This window comes from Canis aureus, chromosome 4, assembly GCF_053574225.1.
Source record: "Canis aureus isolate CA01 chromosome 4, VMU_Caureus_v.1.0, whole genome shotgun sequence".
NCBI lineage: Eukaryota > Metazoa > Chordata > Mammalia > Carnivora > Canidae > Canis > Canis aureus.
The window spans coordinates 43945866-43968548 of NC_135614.1; the positions used below are offsets into that span (position 1 = coordinate 43945866).

Genomic DNA, 22683 nt, shown 5'->3' on the forward strand with positions numbered 1-22683 from the left:
CACAGACATCCTGCTGCCACAAGAGAGGTTGTGGGAAAGCGTGCAGGTGAGATCAAGGCAAACACTTTCCACTTCAGGAAAACAGTACCAGTCTCCTGATGTAAAATAACAATGGCTACTATCTGTACACCTTTTTATACACAGCCCTTCCACATGGGTAATTTCACTGGTTTGTCATAAATATTACCATTGCACTTAAGAAAAAAGAAACTGACACTCAGGAAATTGTGTGAGATGATTCCAGATTTAGTTAGTAGCAGGATTGGGACCCCAGATTCTGATATGTTTCCATTAGTGGCAGTGAGGCAACTCTCAAATGTTTCCTGCTGGTCTTCTACACATCCCACGGAGGTCTTTACAGAGTCAATAGCCCATTCTGTTTGTAACAATAACCTTTTCCACTTATTCAATGTGCTATGTGCCATCATGATTGTGTTTACATGAGTGGTCTTATGTGATACTCACTCAACAATTATTCACTGAAGGCTCATAGAGAGAGAAGCAGAGGCAGAAAAGTTAAGATTTTGTGCAAGGGCACACAGCTGGTGAACGATGTTGTGTGTGATTCTGTGGCCCTTGCTGTTAACCACTAAGCAATCCTGTCATCTTCCCTTGGCTTCCTGTATCCCACTCATTGCAGAGTTAATTCAAACTCATGGTACCTTTAGGACAACCAAGTCGTGGCATCCATCTTGCAGAGTGGTCCCATCTTCCTTCATTAACTTCACATAGGACATGGCAAAGTTCTTTTCTCCTTTATCTTTAGCTGGAAATAGCATTGTGAGGTCAGGAAAGAAAATGACACATGTGCCACCCAGTTGTCCCACTCCTCTCCCCTCAGGGGAGCTTCAGAGATGCCATTTGGTCAGGTACTTACATTCCAGGGATGACCGATGTCGGAACATGAATCTCAGATGGATCCTCTGCATGTCTTCAATAGGGACAGCCACCTTGGTAAGCAGAAACCAAAGCTCAGGAGACAATGAGTTAATCAGCCTTCCCTACTCCAGCCCACCCCCCAAAAGGCAGTCTGACCATTTAACTAAGAGAGCTGCATGCTGATTCATTACCCATCCATCAAGCCTGATGAACTGTAAATAAATTACATAAGAACTAGCTATGAAGAGAAAATAAAGTACCAAATGTAATCCATTTAGCAAATTGCATTCCTACCCAATGAAAAGAGGTCCGTAAATTATAGTGGGTTAAAATGAATCTCCCCAAATTGATATAAAAGTCACATAACTTTAGCACAGGATTTGATGCAATGCAAACTGCACAATGCACATTTTCCTTACACACTCCAGGAGTTCTGGCAATTGCAGCAGGGCTTAGAAAATTAGCAATGGTCATTAGGGGGTATGCTTGAGGACCCTTGTTTATGCAAATTCATAAAAATGCTTGAATCCAATAATATTTGGGAAAATCCTGGGGCTCATTCCCATCCTTGGCTGGACAGATACTGAGATGCTTTTACCTCTGAAAACACAGAGCCAAATCCCTCAGTCCTTGGTCACCCCAGTTTCACTGTCCAGTGGTGGTCTGTTGCACCCTTGACTGAGATGCATCAGGTCTGGCTCTGGACTGCCCACCTCCCAACACCTCACAGCTCTCTCTGTAATGTGCAATTCAAGCCAAAGCAGAGAAGCTTAGCGACCTGTGAGGAAACCACTTTGATTTTTAAAAGGGACAAGTTTACACTTATAGATGACTCTTAAAAGCCAAACAGATGTATTCTTGGGGCACTTTCTGCTCCAGAGAATGAAATTTGAGCCTGAAGAGTTCCACCATTTGTGATTTCAGACAGAACAAAGGAACTGAGAGTCTGATGGGCACTGCAGTCCAATTCATTCCATTGTAAAATCAAATGGCCACTCCAAACTATAGTCATATGAAATGGTGGCCTTGCTGAGGCAAGGCAGAAGCTCTGTAACTTGAAAGCTCAGGGTTCGCATGGAGAGACATCTATTTTAACAACCATGGACACGGGCTAGCAAAGAGAAATAACTAGAGTACAAGAGAACACAGAAAAGAGAAAACCATCTTGGCTCAATAGCTTTCTGACTGCAAAGTTGGGCAGGCCATCATCCTGAAAAGAGTGAGTGCAGGGAGACTGACTGGGGAAAATAGGAATATAGGTGACAGGCAAGAACCACTGAGTTTTGGATAGCTATCTAGGAAAACGAACTTACATGAACGTCTTGTATTTGGGTTCAGAGCACCGGGTGAATGGAGACTGCTACTAATTACAAGACAGACACTTTTTTTTTTAAGACAGAGATATTTGAAGCTGTGTTCAAGCTTCACCATTCACTGAATTAATTCCAAACTCTTCTTCCAACACACGATATTCTGTTCTGCTTCGTGTGACAATTGGGTAATGTGAATATTTGTGATTAATGCCACTTTTGTCTCATGCACCCTCCCAAGACAATATCTTTCAGGCATTAAGTGGTCTTTCATAGGTTCACATTCACTTGCAAGCTCTGTTGCTCCTCATGGCTGAGCAGAATGACATAGCTTGGTGCGTTATGCACTGTTAGCAAGAAGATGCATCTGGACAATCCTATAGTGGCTGGTCCTGGGTCTGGGAAGGATAATCAAAAGAACCAGGGTACTCACCCATTGAGCCACCATTTCCATTGCCTGACACACCACTGGACACACACTAAGGTATTGCTTCAGAATTTAGGGAGATGTCTTAGAGCCCCGAGATACATGTTTACTGCTATAATTATTATTTATTATTATTACCTTGACTGTTTCCATCCACCGTGGTTGTTTGACTTGATAGTACACAACGGACCGATATTCATTCATGGGCTTGTCCCCAGCTCCCACACAAATTGCATTCTGACCCAAGAAAAACAAAGAGAAAAAACACTACAGAATTGCCATTTTCTGTGCTTGGGCAATTTTGGTCCCACAGCCAACACTGACCTTAGGGTCTGGGAACCCCTCACCCCCCCGCCGTCACCAACTCTTCTGTCAGGTATCCTTCTACATTACAGATTTATACATGAACATCCCTGGCCCCTGGAGTGACAGCTGCTTAACTACAGAAATTCTATTACTTGCATTCTGGAAACCACTGGAGCGCACCAAAGCACTGATGTGACTGCCTTATTATAAATGGTAACCAGCCTTGGAGTTACTGCATGCTGCCAGTCTTATTAATCCTATTTGTTCCTTAAATCTGAATGTGCACAAAGTTTACAAACAGGCTCAGATCAGTCAAGCAGCAGCTCATTCTGATGGATCTGATGTTAACACAGAAGCTGGGAAAGGACTGGGAGCCTGGGCTGCAGAGAGCTGCAGGGGCAGAGGGGCTAAGGGAGCCCCACGGTTACCAAGCATCTTCTGGTATCAGGCCCATGCCAAGCACTGGGATATGGGCCTGAGTCAAATATTAAACCTGACATGACAGTTCACAGTTTGGGGGAGGGATTGTTGGATAAGCAGACAAATCACAAAAAAAAAAAAAAAAAAAAGGCAGACAAATCACTAAATAACACAATGTGATGGTAGACACATTTATGTCTTTGATATAATAGGTCACAGAGAAGGGACACTTAAGTGCAGTCTGAGAATCCAGGGCAGATTCTTAGAGGCGATGACAGGTGAGGATCTTGAAGAAAGATTCCAAGTTGTCTTTGAGCAGAAATGTGGGAAAGAGATTCCAAGCAGAGACTGAGCACAGAGCAAGCATACCTGTATAGGACATTTATTGTTTGTCATAAAAATCAACCTCACAATACCAAGGAAAATTATCTTCTGATAGAGTCTGTCAGCCCCTAATTCTACCTCTCTCTGTTCTTTCTAGTTGTTTGGCCCCCAAACAAGATCTAAGTTAGTGTCACCCAGAAAGGGGCCTAAGAATTTTACCTCCACTTTCCAGAGATTTAGGGACATAAAAATTGGTTTTAGAGCCCCAAGCTCCCAAATTGCAAAACTGCATGCTTCTGGGCATTTTTAGGATAACAGACTCCTCACCTCTTACCAGATTTCATCAGATTCATCAATGGATCCTTGACTCCATCCTCCCATCCCACGTCCACCCACCAGGTTAAATAACCAAAGTCGGCCAGTTAGAAGCACTCGAGGACCTCCTGAGAGAGAAGCTAACTTGTGGGAAGGAGAATCCTGCCTCTCTCACTGGGATTCTCCCTCTTTACTTCTGAGCTAGAGGGCAAGAATGATTGATGGAACTCACAGCCAAATCGAATCCATTTCAAAATAAGGATATAGTGTTCTTTCAGATTAACCTCTAAAAAAACAAGAATAACCAGTAAACTAAAAATAAGGAAAGACATTCTCTTGGTTTTCAGTGGGATGGAGTCTTTCAGAAATTTTTAAGCCTGAACTATAAACATGCTTTCAAAGTCTTTCTAACCATTTAGAGACTGCTTTTTGTCCACCATTATGCTGAGCCCTTTACATGTACTACCTCACTTAATCCAATCCTCACAACCACCACCAATGATCACTGCTATTATCTCCATTTCAAAACTGAGAAAACTGAGGCCCTGAGAGGTTGTTACTTGCCCAAAATGATAGCAGAGCTACCATACATTTCAGACCCACTATCTCTCTGTCCTTCCATACAAGCTAGATGCTTTCCAGCTTCCCAAGATTTATAATCCAGTGACATTTATGGGCTTAGAGTTTCTGTAGCTCCAGTGAATCCCATGTAGCTTATAAAATCTAAAACTACACATATATCTCTGGTAAAAGTAAAGTTGCAACTGATTCCCACAAAACTATCTTGGTGATGAAAATTTTTGATTGTCTAAGGCTATAGAAATAAAGATTCAGTATTACTTTGAGAAAGACCTAAGATTCTCACCTTCAACATCCCAGAGATAAAATTGAATGTTTCCACATGTGTCAAGAATCATGACCAGGGACTAAGCCCGGTTTTAGAGAAAATATAAATTTATATATGTCTCAAGTAAGCCTATTCAATAATTTGCCCAATTGCTCAGCCCCGTGGTCCTCAATTAGCAGTAAGAATTCCTAGTTGGAAAAAAAAAAAAAAAAAGAATTCCTAGTTGGTTTCAGGTCAGTTGAAGGCAATCTGAGTAGGAATCAGGAAGCCTAGAGGCTTTAATGCTGACTTAGTCTTGGTAGACATACCTTAGCAGGAGGAAAAGTCAGCCCCCTCATATAGGCCCTACTTACCTGGCAGTAATCACCTGAGGAACAAATGAGACCATGGATGTGACTGGACTTTAACAGCCAGAGTGTTCTACATCTATCAGGCTATATACTGGGAAGGGGCCAATTAGCATGCACAAGGCAAGAATCAAGCCGGAAGACTACTATACCTTTCTAGTAATAATGGCTAATTTTAATGAACACCTATTATGTAGCACCTCATTTGATGTTCACAAAAGCAAGGTGTTAACTGCTATTCTCCTACTATTCAGACAGAAAACTGTAGGCATAGAGAGATTACATAATTTGTTCAAAGTCATTCCGCTAATCCAGGCTGCACCGGAAATTGAACTTGGCTGCCTGGCCCCAGAGTTCATGGTCTTAACCACTATACTACCCTATTCTTCATGCTCTGCCTCTACCCTCATAAGCTAACTGGTCTCAGAAGAGCAGAGGTTCCTCAGCCTCGCATTGAAGTCTTCTCACTGGTCCTCAGACTTGCTTCTGGCATCCATCCCCATCAGATTGCCCATTTGCCTCGGTTCCTGCCAGTTGTTCTGCCTCCTGAACATTACCCCTCCTTCTTGTTTCCAAGTATTTACTGTATGCCAGGTGCTTTACTGCTACCATTTTGTTTAACTCACAACCCCATGAGGAGGAGATGATGATTCTTCTTTAACAGACAAATAAAACTTGCCCAAGATTATGCAGATAGGAAGGGAGGTTGGGATTTGAACCTGATCTGTTTGATACCAGAACCCACCCCATTTGCTTCTCTGCTATGGCCCGTCCTGAACAAGGTTGCTAAAACCCCAAAGTGAGCCAAGGACAAGTGTAACCTACTCGCTCTGTCCTTGGCCCTGCTCTTCCAAGGGCAGTGTGCACCTGGAGCAGGAAAAGAAATAGATATCACTCAAGGGACTGTTCTCACAGGAACCTACCAGGATCAAGAGTGTTTGAGTGTGCTGCCTGACACTTAATTAGGCAGTAATATTTATTTCCTCAAATAAAGAAAGAACAGCCTCCCACAGGCTTCCTTAGCAATTTTCAATAGTCAGTCAGCTGAACTCCCCCATAACTTGCCTAATAGAGGAAACTGCAATTACCACCATGCCCCATAGTTACCTCTCCATTTCTGCCCCCAGAATACTTGCTTATATATTCATCTTTGATGAATGTGTCTGCTCAGCCTGGTTGGGTGTGACTGGAAAGGGTGGCAGAGGGTTGGAAGTAAGAATGGTTCAAAAGCGAGATAAAATGCCTGCTTTCCTGTTAACTGTTCCTTCTAATTTGTCCTTTGGCAACATTGAAGGCAAGTGTATCAGTGTTTTTAAAAATGAAGCTGAGGTTTAAAAGTTCTCCAACAGGTAGTTGGATAAAAATAACTTCAAAGCAATGGTCTATACGTTTGTGAAATGCAATTTCCCTTTCAGATAAAAACCCTCTGCTCTTCTTTTGTGTTCCTTTGAGCAGAGTGTCTCTCACTTACTTTACTTTTCAGAATCCAACAAAAAGAGGATGAGTTAGACACTTGGATTTTTGTTCAGCTAGATATTAATTAATAGGACCAATCTTTACCAACAAAAAGACAATGGGATTTCTTTAAATTCAAAAAATAATTATGAATCTTCTCAGAATTTGATAGAAGTGGTTATTAGCATCATTTTTAAAATTTATTTTATTTTTTTAAAAATATTTTATTTATTTATTCATGAGACACACAGAGAGAGAGAGAGAGAGAGAGAGGCAGAGACACAGGCAAAGGGAGAAGCAGGCTCCATGCAGGGAGCCCGACATGGGACTAGATCCCAGGTCTCCAGAATCACACCCTGGACTGAAGGCAGTGTTAAACCCCTGAGCCACCCAGGCTGCCCTATTAGCATCATTTTTGAAAGGAGAAATAAACTGGAGGATTTTTTTTTTTTTTTTTGAATGGATAGGCATTAGTGTCAAGTGTTTAAGAGGGCCCAAAACCTGGGCTCAAACCCCATCTCTGACATGTACAAAATTTACGACCTTGGGAAAGTTGTTTCCTTTGAAGGTTTAGTTTCCTCCTCTGTACAAATGCATCATACTTATCTCAGCATCTTGCATATAGTAATTCCTCTGTGAATGCTAGTTTTGTTCTTAGGTAGAGGGTAGCAAAATCTGCTTGAGTCCCAGGCCCCAAGGCTAGAGCAGATGACTTATCAATACTCACATCCCCACCCCACTGTGCTATCTAATCACCTACTGTGGCCTAAGAGGAATCTTTGCCCATGCTGAAAGGGCTGCTGAGAGCTGATTTTATTTTCAGCTTAGGACTCCAAAATGAGAAATTGAGAAGCAGAACCCTCCCACACACTGGACACAATTGCTGACAACCTTAAAGGAAATATAAGTAAATAAATGTAAACACACATGAGAAATATTGTATAGGACATATGCTGTATAAATATTTATAGCAATGTGCTTTGCATTCTTGAATACACTGTGTTGGCCCTCTGGAGACCAATTACGAATAAGGCTTTCCACCAGAATTTCTAGCTGAGTGCTAGGGAGTTGGATTAAGCGTTGGGAATGTCTGTTTTGAGGCCATCCTGAGTCTCCACACCAGCCCAAGGCTCTGTATTGATCCTTTTTTTTGCCATGGATTTTGCCCAAATAAACCAGCTCAGGTTTCAATCAGAACAACATTTTAACAGCAAACAGCTGACCTGTAAGCTGAGGCCAAGCAAAAAAAAAAGGGGGGGGGAGGGGAGAATAAAAAAAAGAAAAAGAAGGGATCATGAAAGGAAAGAAACAGACACTGAAACACTGGTTTGATGTAAAGACAAAACAACATGAGGTAAAAAAAAAAAAAAAAAAAAAAAACAACATGAGGTCTTACTACAGGCCAGCATGCAAACCAAGTTCTAAAGATGTAGATCACGTTGCTCAAAGCCATCTCGAAGGCACCTGACATTTAGCGAGCACATTGGGATGGGAAAAGCAAATCTTTGTGAGCAGAAGCACCCAAGGCAGCCAGGGCACCCAGAGTAGCAGCAGAGTCCCTTACAGGCAGTGTTTTGCCATCCTCCGCGCACACACACATGATCACTTCCATGTTTCTCTGCGTGGTCTTGTTGTACTTGTCAAAGTCGCCTTGTAATAGAGTGATGTAGATGTCATTCCTGACATCCCCTGCAGGCAGAGGGAGAGAGAGACAAGAGTTGGTGTCTATGCCTGAGCAGAGACAGGAGAGACACTGACTAGAAGGCACAGGGAGTGGGGGTGTGAAGGCAAGTGCCCCACCTTACTGTCCACTAATGAAATTAAGATCAGACACATTTCCAAAAAAAGCATTGTTTCCTCATCAGGGAGGCTGGAGAAATAGGTAACAAGGGGATAGAAGAACACTAGGACATCAGTTGCAAAAAGGTAGGTGGGATGATCGAAATTGGCTGTGTTCTCTCCATTAAAATTATTGAATTTCCATCCTCTAGTGACACCTTCTGGGAAGGCAAAGGAAAGCTCCTTGGCCCGTGAATAACAACCACAGTCCACAGTTGCAGCCACAGATCTTTTACTGTGCAGGAGCAGACAGAGTGATTTTGTGAGTATCCAAGGAACACAGGGGTCAGGAAGGAGGTTTGGAAGGTCTTCAGGAATGGGAGGCAATAAGAACTGAAAACCCCCCAGAGGAATGCACAAGGAATTGATGTCTCAGGTAAAACAGGTACAGCACAGGCCCCCAGTGGACGACTATACACTGTGAAAAGGAGTATATCAGTAAGAGCAATTGTGGACACAAGTCTAAGGCAGGTTATAGACAAAAAGGGAAGTTTTAAAACAGTGTTATTATATAATCTCATTTGTTTTTATTTTATTATATACACATTTGGACAATTTTAATAGTGGTTATTTCTGGAGGCAAAAATTTGAGAGAGCTTTTAACATTCCACTTTTTACCTTTTCATGCTATTTGAACATTTTACAACAGGCATGGAGTCCTCTGGTTATAAAAAAATTAGTTTAAAAATTTAAGAGAGTGACAATATTCTCCCCAAAAGAATAGAATCATTCTATATGTAGTAAAGTAGAAAGGATGTCCATGATAAATTATTAAGTGATAAAGCAAGTTGTAGAACGCTGTATAAAGTATATAGAGTAATGGTATATACAGCATATGAAGTGTGATCCCATCTGCGAGGGGAAAAAAGTGCATGTGTGTGTATCTATGTGTTTGTGTTTATTACATGAATGTATGGAAGATTTTGAGATATACAAGAATCCTTTTCAGTGGTTTCCTTCAGGCAGAGAAATAGAGAAAAGGCAGTAGAAAAAGAAGTGGTTGACTTTTTAAAAAGAAAATGTGATAAGCCAAACTACCACCACCCCCACTCCACCCCCAACCCCCACCCCAGGGGAAGGCCTAACCTGGCATAATGATCTCTGGGAAGCCCAGTTTCCTGGCCACCACAGTGGTCCTGTCCACCAAGTGTGGGTAGTCCTTGCGGATCTGAATGATGTCACCCACAAGCATCTTCATTGTCACCCAGAGGCCTGGAAGGGAATGCTCACCATGAAAAGCCCACTACAAGGTATTCTCAATCTCACCCTCTCATCTCTCCCTTTGGGCTCTTCCTGGAGAAGACCACTGGAAGCAGAGAGAAACAATTACAGATGCAGTGATCCAACCAAGAAGCAGGAAGGAAGGTGGAAAGCAGAGGTGCTCTGGAGCCAGACATCTGTTGGTCTGAATCGCACTGGTAACTTCCAACAGTGTCAGCTTCTGTCAAATTAATCCACCTCTCTAAGCCCAGTCTTTGTGGAATGGATACCATCTATCTCACAGAACTGTGGTAAGAATTAAATCAAATATGGAGATACATTAAGGTGCCTGACACATGAGAGATAGTCAGGATATATCAGTTCACCTCTTCTTTTGGGCACTAGAACATGCCTCCCCGATTCAGGAGATGTGGTTTCCATTTCCATAGATCACATGCTCCCATTTTTCACAACAGTCTTGTCTAGAAGGAAGGCTACATTTTCCAGGGTTTAGGATTTTGATCTGTTTTCCAAAGAATCAAGAACTCCCAAGCCAGAGCTGAGCCCACTCAGCACACCGTGGCACTGTACCTTGCCCTCCACTGTCTCCCTTGGAGGCTGTGACTTTGCCCAGCAGGCTGTGGAGAAAGTCATTCTCAGCTGTCACTCTGGGAAGGAAAAGAAAGCACAAAATGCTTGCATGGTACTCTCATGGGGTCCCCACCTTGTGGTTCCACGTGCTCCAGAAAGTTCCCAGCCCCTCCATACACCTTAGGTAAAAAGTGAGCCTGCCCATGCCAGCTCAGACAGCATACATGCCATCAGGAAACATATTTCTCGGGGCACCTGGGTGGCTCAGTCCATTAAGCATCTATCTTTGGCTCAGGTCATGCTTCCAGAGGTTCTGGGATAGAGCCTCGGTCCGGATTCAGGCTCCCTGCTCAGGAGGGAATCTGCTTCTCCTGCTCCTTCTTCTCCTCCCTCCCACCTATGCACAAGCTCTTTCTTACTCTCAAATAAATAAAATCTTTTTTGAAAAAAAAGTAACATATTTCTCTTTTTCACAAAGCAACATGGGTCTGAGATTTGGGGATATCAGTGCTACAAGTAAAGGCCTTTTTTTTTTCCCTCTAGAATGCTTTTAGAAAGGAAGGATTCCTCAGCACTCAAAAAAGAACGTCTGTTCAGCAAGGTGGCAAAGACTAGCTGCTCCTGTTCAGTCCTAATTACATACCTTAACTAGAGTCACTGACTTCATTACCAGTAACAAAACTTCATTCTCCTTGGACATCCTTGGGGTAACAAAGTAAGGATGATATTCTCAAACTGAGGGTCCTGCTTTCTCACAGAATCCTTTTAGGGCAGAAAAAGGACATTTATCCTTCTCACTACCCTCCTCTGAAGTCACAGATATTTCTATCCATGAGAACCAGGTGACAATTCCCTGTTATATATTCCTGATAAGCTGTTGCTTCACAGAGTTGTTGTTCCCGTATTACTTGTAATTAATGCATTAATCTTTTGTTGATTATCTGTTCATTACCCCATCTAAACATAAGCTCCATAAAGACCCGGCCATGTCTATCTTATTGACTGCTTCATACCCCATGCTTAACATAGCGCCCAGCCCCCTGCCAGCTTTCAATCACACTCTGTTGAATAAATAACAACTGAGGAATGAATGGGGGAAAAGCTGGTCTGTTCAAGTGCCTTGGCACTGAGATCATCATTTTCTTCCTGCTCTCTCTTCTTGGGAAGCGCCCCCAGGCCAATCAGGAACTGAGGGAAATCAGTTCACCTTGCTTTTGAGCAGCCCTCAATGAATAGGGGTGTGGTTTAAGAGAAAGGAGAGAAATGGGAAATCTCTCACGGGTGAAAAGGAATGAAGTGCTGCTTTTCTTCATCACTCTCTGCTTTCCCCTTGATGATGTCTGTTATGTCCATAACTAAAAACAAACAAAACAAACAAACAAACAAACAAAAACGGAAAGAAAAATCGATTAATGATTTATGGCCTCCCGCTCCCAGGAAATGATGTCAATGGGATGAGATTGTAGAAAAGAAAAAGTCTAAAAAGTCTAAAAAGGCAAAAAAAAAAAAAAAAAAAAGTCTAAAAAGGCAAGCAAGTCAGCATCAGACAGCAAGGGTTCATAATGTGCAGCACCTCACAAACACTTCTGGACAAAGCTGGCTGGAAGGTCAGCAGGCCACAGAAATATCCAAGAGATTGTGGTTTAGCAGAGGCAAAAAGTAAAGAGTCAGAACAGTGGCAATGAAATTAAACAAGTAGGTTTGGATTTGACATATATGCATTGGATGCCTATAGTGCCTAAAAAACCCAAGCACAATGACCCCCTATGGGACCTAAGAATCTACTCACCTCCTTTTCATAAACATGCTCATATGCACAGATATATGACTATAGGATCTTTGAACCCTGCAATTCCAGAAGGATCCTGAATCCTCTGAAACTTTTCCTTAAATTAGCCACTAAAGGTCCATAAAACCAAAGTAAAGAACTGCATTAGAGAGGGGATTATAGAAATGAATGTGAGGGCAAGGGAGAGGCATGAAGAAAATTTAGTCAAATATAGCACAGACCCTAAAAGCGTAATACCTCAAACCCTCCAGGCCCTGGTCAGGAACCATTAAAACCATTGAGGTAATAATCTTCCAGTGACTACATCTAGCTATTTGAATTTATTCCTCACCCACTCTCAGTGAGCATAGTCTGGGTAGAGCAATCTCTTGTTCATAGGACTTGCCCAATCAGAGGACCAAAGTAAGTGCTTAGGGGATGAGCACATGGCCTATGTTCATGCTCCTGAGGCTTCTACTAAAACTCAGGGAAAGAGGTGAATTACTAAACTGGTAGGATTGAAGCTTGGAACAGCTGGCCCACATTTTATGAACTAATTGAAGAGTCATCTTCAGAATAAACAAGAGGACATAGGAGCTGAAAGATAGTGAGATATAAATTTGAGTTCCTGGATCCAGCTATGCCTGAAGCAATATATGGTTGAACCTTTCTGTTACACCATTGTTGTCACCTGAAAACAAAAGAGAGCAGACTACAGATAGGGACAAAGGCACATCTTAAGGTAAGGTTCAAGGACCCCTACTGCCCTTAACAGGTACATTGTGATGTCAGGAGTATCTCTTATATAGAATCAGCATTTCAGAGCAGGGCACGAATGAATCAGGTTGAAGTCTCTCATTTTTCAGATAATGAAATTAAGGCCCTGGAAAAAAATGTTTGCCCAAGGTCACCTAGTTAGCTAACTAGCAATAATGTCTGGTTAAAAAACCAGTTAGCTCGTTATAAGCTAACTTCTTCCACCCCACCACTTTGCAAGCAGTGCCAGGAGACTAGTTGGAGAGCCAACTGGTTTGTGAATACAGATCAGGGTACCTTGAAAGGAAGAACCTAAAACTGTCGGTTTATTTTTTATTTTTATTTTAAAGATTTTATTTATTTATTCAGAGAGACATGCAGAGAGAGGCAGAGACACAGGCAGAGGAAGAAGCAGGCTCCATGCAAGGAGCCAGATTCAGGACTTGATCCCAGGACTCCAGGATCACGACCTGAGCTGAAGGCAGATGCTCAACCGTTGAGCCACCCAGGCATCCCAAAACTGTTGGTTTAGATATGATATAGAAGAATTATAAATGGTACATGACTAAAAATATATATTTTAATAAAAAGAAATAAAACTGGCATATCAATTGCTATTTCCACAGGTCTTTATTTTTATTTTTATTATTTTTTTGTTAAATATTTTATTTATTTATTCATGAGAGGTACAGAGAGAGAGGCAGAGACACTGGCAGAGGGAGAAGCAGGCTCCATGCAGGGAGCCTGATGTGGGACTCAATCCTGGGACTCCAGGATCATGCCCTGGACCAAAGGCAGGTGCTTTACACTGAGCCACCCAGGGATCCCTCCACAGGTCTTTAAATGGTCTTTTAATAAAAAAGGGTACTTTAAAGTGGGTTAATTAAAAGAAAATATATTAGGTAAATAATAATGCCAGTTATAGTTAAATAACAAAAACCATAAAAGTGGAACAAGAATGATGAATTTTTGGAAACTCCAAGAGAGAACTAAGGCTTAGAGAAAAATGCAGAGGTGAGGTTGCTTTTGAGCAACCTCATTTGGTCACACTGACTCTCCAAATGTCCACTTCCATCTGGAATTTAGATGTGTGGCCAGTGACTCATTCTGTGTAACTGCATTTCCTGTCCTGGATATTTTTTTAAAAAATGATTTGCTCCTCATAATTAGATCCCACTCGTACTGTTCTTCCTTCTTCACCACGCTGGGGAGCAAAGGCGACAACTGCTCAGACAGCACCATGCTCCCAATGCTCTGCTGCAGACACAAGGAGTCTATTATTCACTGCCTTCATCATAAATCTGGACCTAGTCACCAATTATTTTGGTTTAGTCACCAGAAATGTAGGTATTAGGAGATTTCTGGTATAAATTTGGTGGTGGGGGGGCAGGGAGGAGAGGGAAAGAAATAATCTTTAAAATTCAGCAGTATAAAATTTGCATTTCGATAAAAGTTAATGGTGTGTAGTGTGTCATTACCTGCCACCCCAAAGGGCCGCCTCAGTCCTTGCGTGCACTTCTTTGTATTAGTATCCTTGAGATCCATCTTCCCAACTCGGACTATTTGACAAATCAAGTAAATTTTATCCCTGTTGAGATCTTTGTTTCCGAGATCCTGTAAGGCAGGAAATGAATAGTTACATATCATGCATTTTAAGAAGTAGAAAAGAAAGCCTACTAATAGTAAATTGTGGGGATGTACTTAGCACTTAGTGTACATGGAACAATCATACAATTAGTCCTGGGAAAGGTAGAAATTAAGAGGATCACAACCATTTCATTGATAAGAAAGGTGAGTTTTAGGAAGGAAACTGAGTGACAGGTCCCTGGTGTTCAATCCTAATTCTTCAATTTCAAACTAATAGGGGGAGAAGGATAGAAGTACAATATCACTTATACAGGCAGCATTTCCTACATGTCAACTGATGGATACAAATGGCATTTTCTACAAATGACTTCATCTGTCTCATCACTGCTCAGCACCACTGAGGGAGAAAGCAAAAGAAGAGGGGAAAAAATCCCAATAGTTACCATTTACTGAGCACCTCGATGTATGTATATCATTCAGGAATGGGTTGTTGTAGCACCAAACAGTCCCAGCATCTCAGAGCTTATAAGACTACATACATTTTTACTTCTAGATCAGCCTACCTTTCCAATGCAGATGGCTGGAGCATTGCCAATGAGTGGGGCCTCATTTACCTACCCTGAGCTCCTAGCTGACAGATGATCCATCTTATCTCAACAGGTGCTTCCACTGTCCCCACAGCAGGAGAAGAGAAAGTGGCAAATCACTTACTGGCTCTTAAAGCTTCCACTCAGAATGGACATATCACTTTGGCTTGCATTTCAGTGACCAAAGCAAGGGAGGTGGCCAAAGCAAACTTCAAGGGGGACGTCGGAGCACACTCAAGTATGTGTCTTGAAGGAAGAACACTGACATGGTGAACTACACTAATGCATCATGCACTGTGCTAAATTTTTCATAAGCCATGGTCTTGTTTGTTCCTCAACAACTCTCTAAGGTAGATACATTATTGCATCCCCCATTTTACAGATGAGAACTAGGCTAGGTTGTGGTGCTTAGTGGTTGGCCAAACACTAGTCTAGATGTTGCTGCGAAGGTATTTCGTAGGTCTGATGAACATCAGTTGACTTTAAGTCAAGAAGATTATCTATCATAATGTAGATGTGCCTCATCCAATCAGTTGAAGGTCTTAAAGCCTCTTCATGTTGTACCTCCAGTACCCAAACCTGAAGTTTTCTAGTAAAGAAGAAATTCTGCCTCAAGACAGACAAATTCTGCCTCAGAAACCCTGTCTGAGTTTCAGGTCTGCTGGCCAGCCAGTCAGATTTCAAACTTGCCAGCCCCCACAATCACAGGAGCCAAATCCTTAGAATACATCTATCCGTATATCCTATTGGTTCAGGTTCTCTGGAGGACTATTGACTGATACAAGGGCTGTCCTTTTACCAGCTGGGGGAATGGACATCTGCTTCCCTACTCTCCAAATTCTCCCTGTGGGGCAGAGGGGAAGGGAAGACAAGGGAAAGAGGGCTTTCCGACGAAGGAAGCTCAGCCACTCATTTATATTCCCTGCCCTGCTCTGTAGGCACCTGAATTTAAGATCCCAATTACCTCACCTGCAGATGGTTGGACATCCTTTTCTCTGGCCTGTCTGACTCCTTCCTCCCACCCACCCTGAAATCCCCTACAAATGTATCTTTAGAAGCCATGTTCATTATTTCACTTCTGTCCCCACAACAACAGTACTAGCTCCCTATTTTCTACCCTATTAGTGCTAATCTTCCCCAACTGACGTGAAAGTTCACAGACATAATGTATTTCCAGCTGTCCTAGCCAACCAATTCCCCACTATTCTCTGCATGTAAGTACTCTATTTTTGTCACAAAGATTCCTTTATTGCTCCACAAACACATGACGCTCACTTTCAACTCGCTCTTTCTTCCTAAGCCCCCTGTCCACATCTCTGCCTCAGATACCTGCCTCTTATTCCTCTGTATATCCGAATCATTCCCATCCTGAAGACCTCAAGTTTTGTTTCCTTTATAATGACGTCTGTCCTTAATTACTTCTCTTGTCTCATTAGGAATTTTCATGTTTTTGAAATATCTAGTTTGGTAACTTTCAGAGGCATTCCAGAACCACAAAGGCCCTGGCATCTGAAAAGATCCTTCCTAGATGTTATGGGCTGAATTATGTCCCCTCATAATTCATGTGCTGAAGTCCTAACCCCTGGCACCTCGAAAATGTATTTGGATATAGGGCCTTCCAAGAGGTGGTTAAGCTAAAGTGAGGTTATGCAATGACTGGTGTCCTTCTAAGCAGGGGAGAGTAGGATACCGACACACACGTAGAGAAGACCATGTGAGAACACAGGGAGAAGTGATCATCTGCAAGCCAAGGAGAGAGGCCTCACAAGAAACCAACCCTGCAAACAACTTGATCTTGGACTTCCAACCTCCGGAACTGTGAGAAAATAAATATGTGTTCCTTAAGTTACCCAGACTCTGGCACTTTGCAATGGCAGTTCTAGCAACTAACTTACTAGATAAACCTATAAGGTTCTTAACTAAACCCTTATTCTACTCCTCTTCTCTGAAAAGATTTAATTTGATCAAAGGAAGATGCCAGTTCTTTAAGAGCTGTCTCATCAAAGACTCTTAGCACTAGAGAATCTTAACATGTTACACAAGCATAGCAAATACTCCAGCACAGGTTATTCTCTGGAGAGTATACAAATGCCGAGTCCTCACTCAGAACTGTTCCAGTTTGTGGTCGTTCTCAATCATTTTTACTTTGGCCTTGTAAAACTCAGACATATTAGGGAAGATCAACAAAACTTAAAACACCTGTCACTTTATTTAGTAGTCTAATAGTACTCCTTTTATTGTTCAGTCTTGTTTCCTGTGTGTTAACAATAACCCCAAACTGGGCAAATTCTTAGGGAAATAGTATACTCTACTTTCTTCTTATAGAGCCAAGGAGGGTGAATGCTTGTAAGACAGACGGGGCAAGTTCATCGTTGGCGCCACCCATGTGCCAGCTCCTAGGGCTCTACCCTCAAAGAGGAAACCAGAAAGAGCGAACAGCCAGAGATAAGAGAAATGGGGCCAGAAAGGCACATGCCTGCCAAGTCTTATCTCATCTCCAACTTAAACATCACCTCAATGCTCGAGTGAGAGTAACTCCCAGCCAAATGCCTTCACATCACCCTGTTTTAATTATCTGATTGCATGGATTGTCTTCTGACATTTTGTTTATTTATTCACTTACTTATTTTCAGAATTCCCCCCATCACACCTTGAGAGCAAGGTTCCCATCAGCTTATTCCATGCTGTATCCCCAATACCTGACACAGGGCTTACTCATAGTAAGTACTCATTGGATAGCTCTTGAATCAATAAAAGGATCTAGAACACCATAAGCTTCCTTGTTCCAAAATGAAGACTCCCATCATTTCAAGATGGAGAAGCATCCGCTCGTTAAAGCAGTCAACCAAGGTTCCCAAGTTCGTTGGCCATGGGAAGAAGAGGTGGTGACATGGGCAAAAAATTCCATGCTGGCAGAGTCACACTCTCTTTGATAATGAGAGACACAAATTCACTGATGCCCTTTGCTGCATGTTTACATCATGAATTGGTTCCCTGCAAAATGAACCACTGATATATTCCCTGTCCCTGTCCCTCTCATGAAACATCTGTCTCCTGGTTTAATCAAGAAGCCCCATGGGACTTTCCTATTTATCAAGAAAATAAATAGGCCCCTCCTTCTAACTAATAATAGATAAACAGGACTGAGACACATTTATATATGCCAGGAAAACTTTGTCTAAGCAATTAGGACTATGATCTTATTCCATGCCGCTAGCCCATTTTTTCAGGAAATAACAAACAAAATAAATCAGCTGCACTCCAATCTAATTGTGACATAACATAAGACATTGCACTTAATGGGCTGTAACTGGAAAATTATTGTAGAGCAACGTAGGTTAATCTAGCATGTCGGTCACTCCTGGATCAAACTCATAGGTTTGGCTGACGTCCAAATCCCTCCCTGGCTCCTCCTCTGTTATTTCCCTTGCTAATGCAGGCAACAGAGTGAAAAATCTCATAAATGCTCTTCTCCCCAAAGGAGCATGCAGAGAACACCAATATCCTTAGGTACCTAAAGATCACACTCTTAACACACCCTCATGGAAATAGGACAAGAGATAGGTCTTTGGTGGAAATAATAACCCTTATCTTCTTTTTTCCCACCATTTGTCTTTCCAGAACTAAAAAGCCAGGCTCACTTTCAGACATAAATCATCCAACTAACAATTGATCTCAACATTTCTACATATGTCTTGCCCAGGGAGTATTGGTATATAGAAGAATGATCTAAGGATCTCATTAAGATCTTTAGCCACCTATGATTTGATTATGTTCAGAATATCCACTTTACCAATGTAGTCAATGTTCTTAGAAGGTCTTTTTTTTTTTTTTTCTGGTACATTTTAGAGAGGTTTTCAGAAAGTCTGAGCCAGACAGAAACTCAGGTTAACCATGAATTAACTGATAAATCAGAATAGCTGCTATACCCAGTCCACGTAGACATTATTGCTGGAAACGATCTGTACTTGTTACACAGTACTCTGCATGTGTTCTTGGTGTGCATGTGAGTGAGAAAGAAAGATGGAGGGAGATCGAGAGAGAGGCAGATCCATCTTCCTAACAGCTTCCAAAGGGCACACAGCAACCCCCCTCCCTGTCTGCTCTGAATCTCTCCAGAAAGCCCAGAACACAGATCTGCACCCAAGTCAAGCTCCCTCCTGACCAAGTGACTGGCTTTGTTTCCAAGATCATACCCTTGTGAGTATGGAAGACAGATAAGAAGACAGAGCACACCCACCGTGAAGACCACCTTCAGGTTGTTGAGCATCTCGATCTCCTTTGGGAAGCCCTTGCTGCCCCATCGCACCAAGTAGTTCTCACTGTGGGAAGAAGAGCGGCAACCCATTACTGCCTGGGGCTCAACAATGTTTTGGTAAAAATATGCACTGAGCCTCTATAGTGTGCTTCGACAAATACTGGCTGCTGAGGACTTGGTAGTGTTTGAAACAGACTTGTTCCGTCTTTCTAAGTGATCGCAGTTCTGCCCAACAGAGACAGGGGACAAAGAATCACTAACATGTACATTCACAGTCTCTTTCCCTCCCCTATCTGCTAAGCAAATTCTGGCCCAGCTACCTAATTTTTTTTAAGAGCAACAGCATTCTCTGTAGAATTAGGAGTGGGAGAACTGAGGGAGAAAGGATTTTGGTTATGTTTTGCTGGACATTAAGAATGCATTTACCCTTCCCATTTCATTCCCTTTTCAAGACTAAATAAAGATTTGATTTTTTAAAAAATTATCCATTGGACATAGGACTGTTTCTTTGAATGGAACATCACACTATGATGGGCCATAGATGGCCTTAGCCATTATGTGAGATACACTTAAATAACTATCTAAATGCAGTTGTGACAACTATTTATATTCAATTGTGCTAAAAAGACAAAGCTCAGGGTATTGCAATAATGTATATCAGAAAAGTCTGGCCTAATCTGGGTGGTTAGGAAGCCTTTGCCCAGGATATGACATGTAAATAAAATTAGTCAGGAAAAGAGAGTGAGGAAGGGAAATGTCTCAGGAAAAGCAAACATGCATTCAAAGGCCCTGAGGCAGACTGGAGCTTGATGCATCTAAAAAATAGATCCAAGGAGAAAGTGATAAGAGAAAACTTAGAGAGGCCAAACCATGTAGGCCTTGTAGGCCATCCAAGGATTTTGACGTGATCCTAAAAGTAATGGATACCCATTAAAGGATTTTATGAGGGACAGTCACACAGTTCTGACATATGATCTTGCATCTTGTAGCAACCATATGCCACTTTCTGAGGTTCATACTAGTCAGTCCAGCCACACTGGGAAAATTGAGAAGTATAGTACTTCTTTACTTAAAAGAAACTTAAGTTTGCTGAGTTAAGTCATAAGGTTTGCCATGCCATATAGGAGCATATATTGTGTCAGTGTTAAATAAATGCCCAGTATTTTGAATTAGGATAAAAACAAAATAAAGCTCAAAAAACAAGTAATCCCAAAAAAGCATAATAAGAATTTAAAGTTAAGGGGAATTGCCTTGTTTTTAGAAATTGGTTCTCTCCAACATCTTGTTACATTCTCTACTTACTTCTAGAAGAATAATGAGGATAGTTTGAGCAAGTTTAAAGGAGAAATGGAACTGATTAAAAAAAGAACACAGCTCTGGATTAACCACTGGTTAAAATTCAATCAAGGTAAATGTAGCTTTTCTGGAGTTCCTGGGTGGCTCAGTTGGCTAATCCACAAACTCTTGATTTCAGCTCAGGTCATGATCTCAGGGTCCTGGGATTGAGCTCTGCATGGATGGGGCTCCATGTTCAGTGTGGAGTCTGCTTGAAAATTTTCTCTCCCTCTGCTCTGCCCCCAGCTTATATGCACACACTCTATATATAAAATAAAATAAATCTTTTTAAAAAGTTAAATGTAGCTTTTCTTCCTTCTTTAATTTCTTTTTAAAAATTATTTTATTTACTTATTCAATTGAGATGCATGCATGCTAAAGGAGAGGCAGATGGGGAGGGGGAGGGACAAGCAGACTCCATGCTGAACACAGAGCCCAACATGGGGCTTGATCTAACTACCTTGAGATCATGACCTGAGCTGAAACCAAGAGTCAGATGTTTAACTGACTGAGCCAATAACCAATAATTGGTTATTTCCAGAATGTCATAGTGAAATACCTGGGTATTTCCCAGGACCTTTGATTACATGTAGCACCAAGTGATGGTTAGGTCTAAACATTAAGCACCAAAAATTTTCTCTTAGGGAAAATGCAATAATAAATAAGAAAAAGCAACCTAGGGGACTAAGCTGGCTCTACTCATCCCTGCACAGAAGACCTGGCTGCTAAATCCAAAGGCCCACCTGGCACCAAAACAGGTGGGACCTACCACACATGACACTCCTCCAAGAAAGGGGAGGACCATTCGAATTCCTCGAGCATTTTTGGGGGAAAATGAGCCTTGCCACTGACCTGATATTTAAGCTGCTTCTTTTTTGTCTTGTAGAAATTTACCTTAAATTTCCCAAACCAAATCTCTTCTCGCATCCACTGGAATCAGACCATAATTCATCCCAACACTGAAAGCCCAGCCTCAGCCAAATTGTCCCCAGTCCACATTTGGACCACTTTGAGAATGCCCTCACTTGCCTTTGCCAAGGAATGCCTTGCCTTGCCATTGTATGTCAACCCTGGCTAGGCAGGAGTAGACAAAATTTATATTTTAGGGGAAGAACAGCAATCTAGAGTCAAAATAACATAGGGAGTACTTCTAAGTTCCTCTGCCCCATTCTTGTATCATGCCTCTTCTCATCTTTCTTTGTTTTCTACTTCCCCTGCCACCCCCTTTTTGGGTTTTTGACCCTTTTGTTCCCCGTCTTCCTCATCTCTCAGTTTCCTGAGGGCGTTCCAGTATTTCTGGCACTCTCAGAGGCATCACTCAGGCATGCCCCATTGAGCATATCATCTGGTGTGGCACATCAGGGAACAGAGCTGCCATGTCACTGATCCACTGCTTCCTTCCACAGAGCTGGTCCAGATCATCCATCACTTAGATGGGCCAGTAGGCCAGGCAATCTGTCAATTCGATCATGAAGAATCATGTCTTCTGAGAGGCAGGAAGGGTCCTATGAGTGCTTTCAGAGTCTTTGTCAGAGGTACCTTGGGAATAGCTGGCAGGGAATGGCAAGGGGCCTATGGCACAAAGATCATTTCAAGTGTGTTCTAAGGGAGCAGGAACACTCACTTGTAGTGTTCACTGAGGCCTAGCCAGGTGAATTGGGTTGGCTTTTTAATATTAGGGATTTAGTTTTGCTATAAAGAATAGCTTTCTACCATGACAGCGCTGAAATCCTAATGAGAACCATTCAGGATATTCTATACAACTTTTTCCTTGGTGACATACTAAGGTGGGAACTGAGGGCACCTGGGTGGCCCAGTCGGTTGAGTGTCCAACACTTGGTTTCAGCTCAGGTCATGACCTCAGGATCATGAGATCAAGCCCTACATCGGGCTCTGCACTTAGCACAGAGTTCACCTGAGATTCTCCCTCCCTCTCTCTCTGCCCCTCTTTCTCATGTTTTTTCTTTCTCTCTCTCTAAAACAAATAAATCTTTAAAAAAAATAAAGTGGGAATTAGCTTGTCTTTGGAATCAGATAGATGGACCTAAGTAGAAATCTCAGTTCTGCCATTAATAAATATGTATGACTTTGGACCAGTCACTTGACCTTCCTGGATCTCATTTTCTCACCCA

At 42.0% G+C, this 22683-nt stretch overlaps 1 protein-coding gene across 1 annotated transcript in view; it reads right to left on the reverse strand.

Moving 5' to 3' along the window:
- DOCK2 (dedicator of cytokinesis 2) overlaps nucleotides 1–22683 on the reverse strand; it is a 397956-nt gene that overhangs the window by 330679 nt on the left and 44594 nt on the right. The window contains exons 9-17 of the mRNA XM_077895573.1: nucleotides 19199–19280; nucleotides 14263–14398; nucleotides 11540–11615; nucleotides 10261–10337; nucleotides 9556–9681; nucleotides 8195–8319; nucleotides 2755–2853; nucleotides 878–950; nucleotides 663–766 (exon numbers count right to left, since the gene is read on the reverse strand). Of these exons, the coding sequence (XP_077751699.1) occupies nucleotides 663–766; nucleotides 878–950; nucleotides 2755–2853; nucleotides 8195–8319; nucleotides 9556–9681; nucleotides 10261–10337; nucleotides 11540–11615; nucleotides 14263–14398; nucleotides 19199–19280 (898 nt within the window). The remainder of the gene's footprint in view (nucleotides 1–662; nucleotides 767–877; nucleotides 951–2754; nucleotides 2854–8194; nucleotides 8320–9555; nucleotides 9682–10260; nucleotides 10338–11539; nucleotides 11616–14262; nucleotides 14399–19198; nucleotides 19281–22683) is intronic.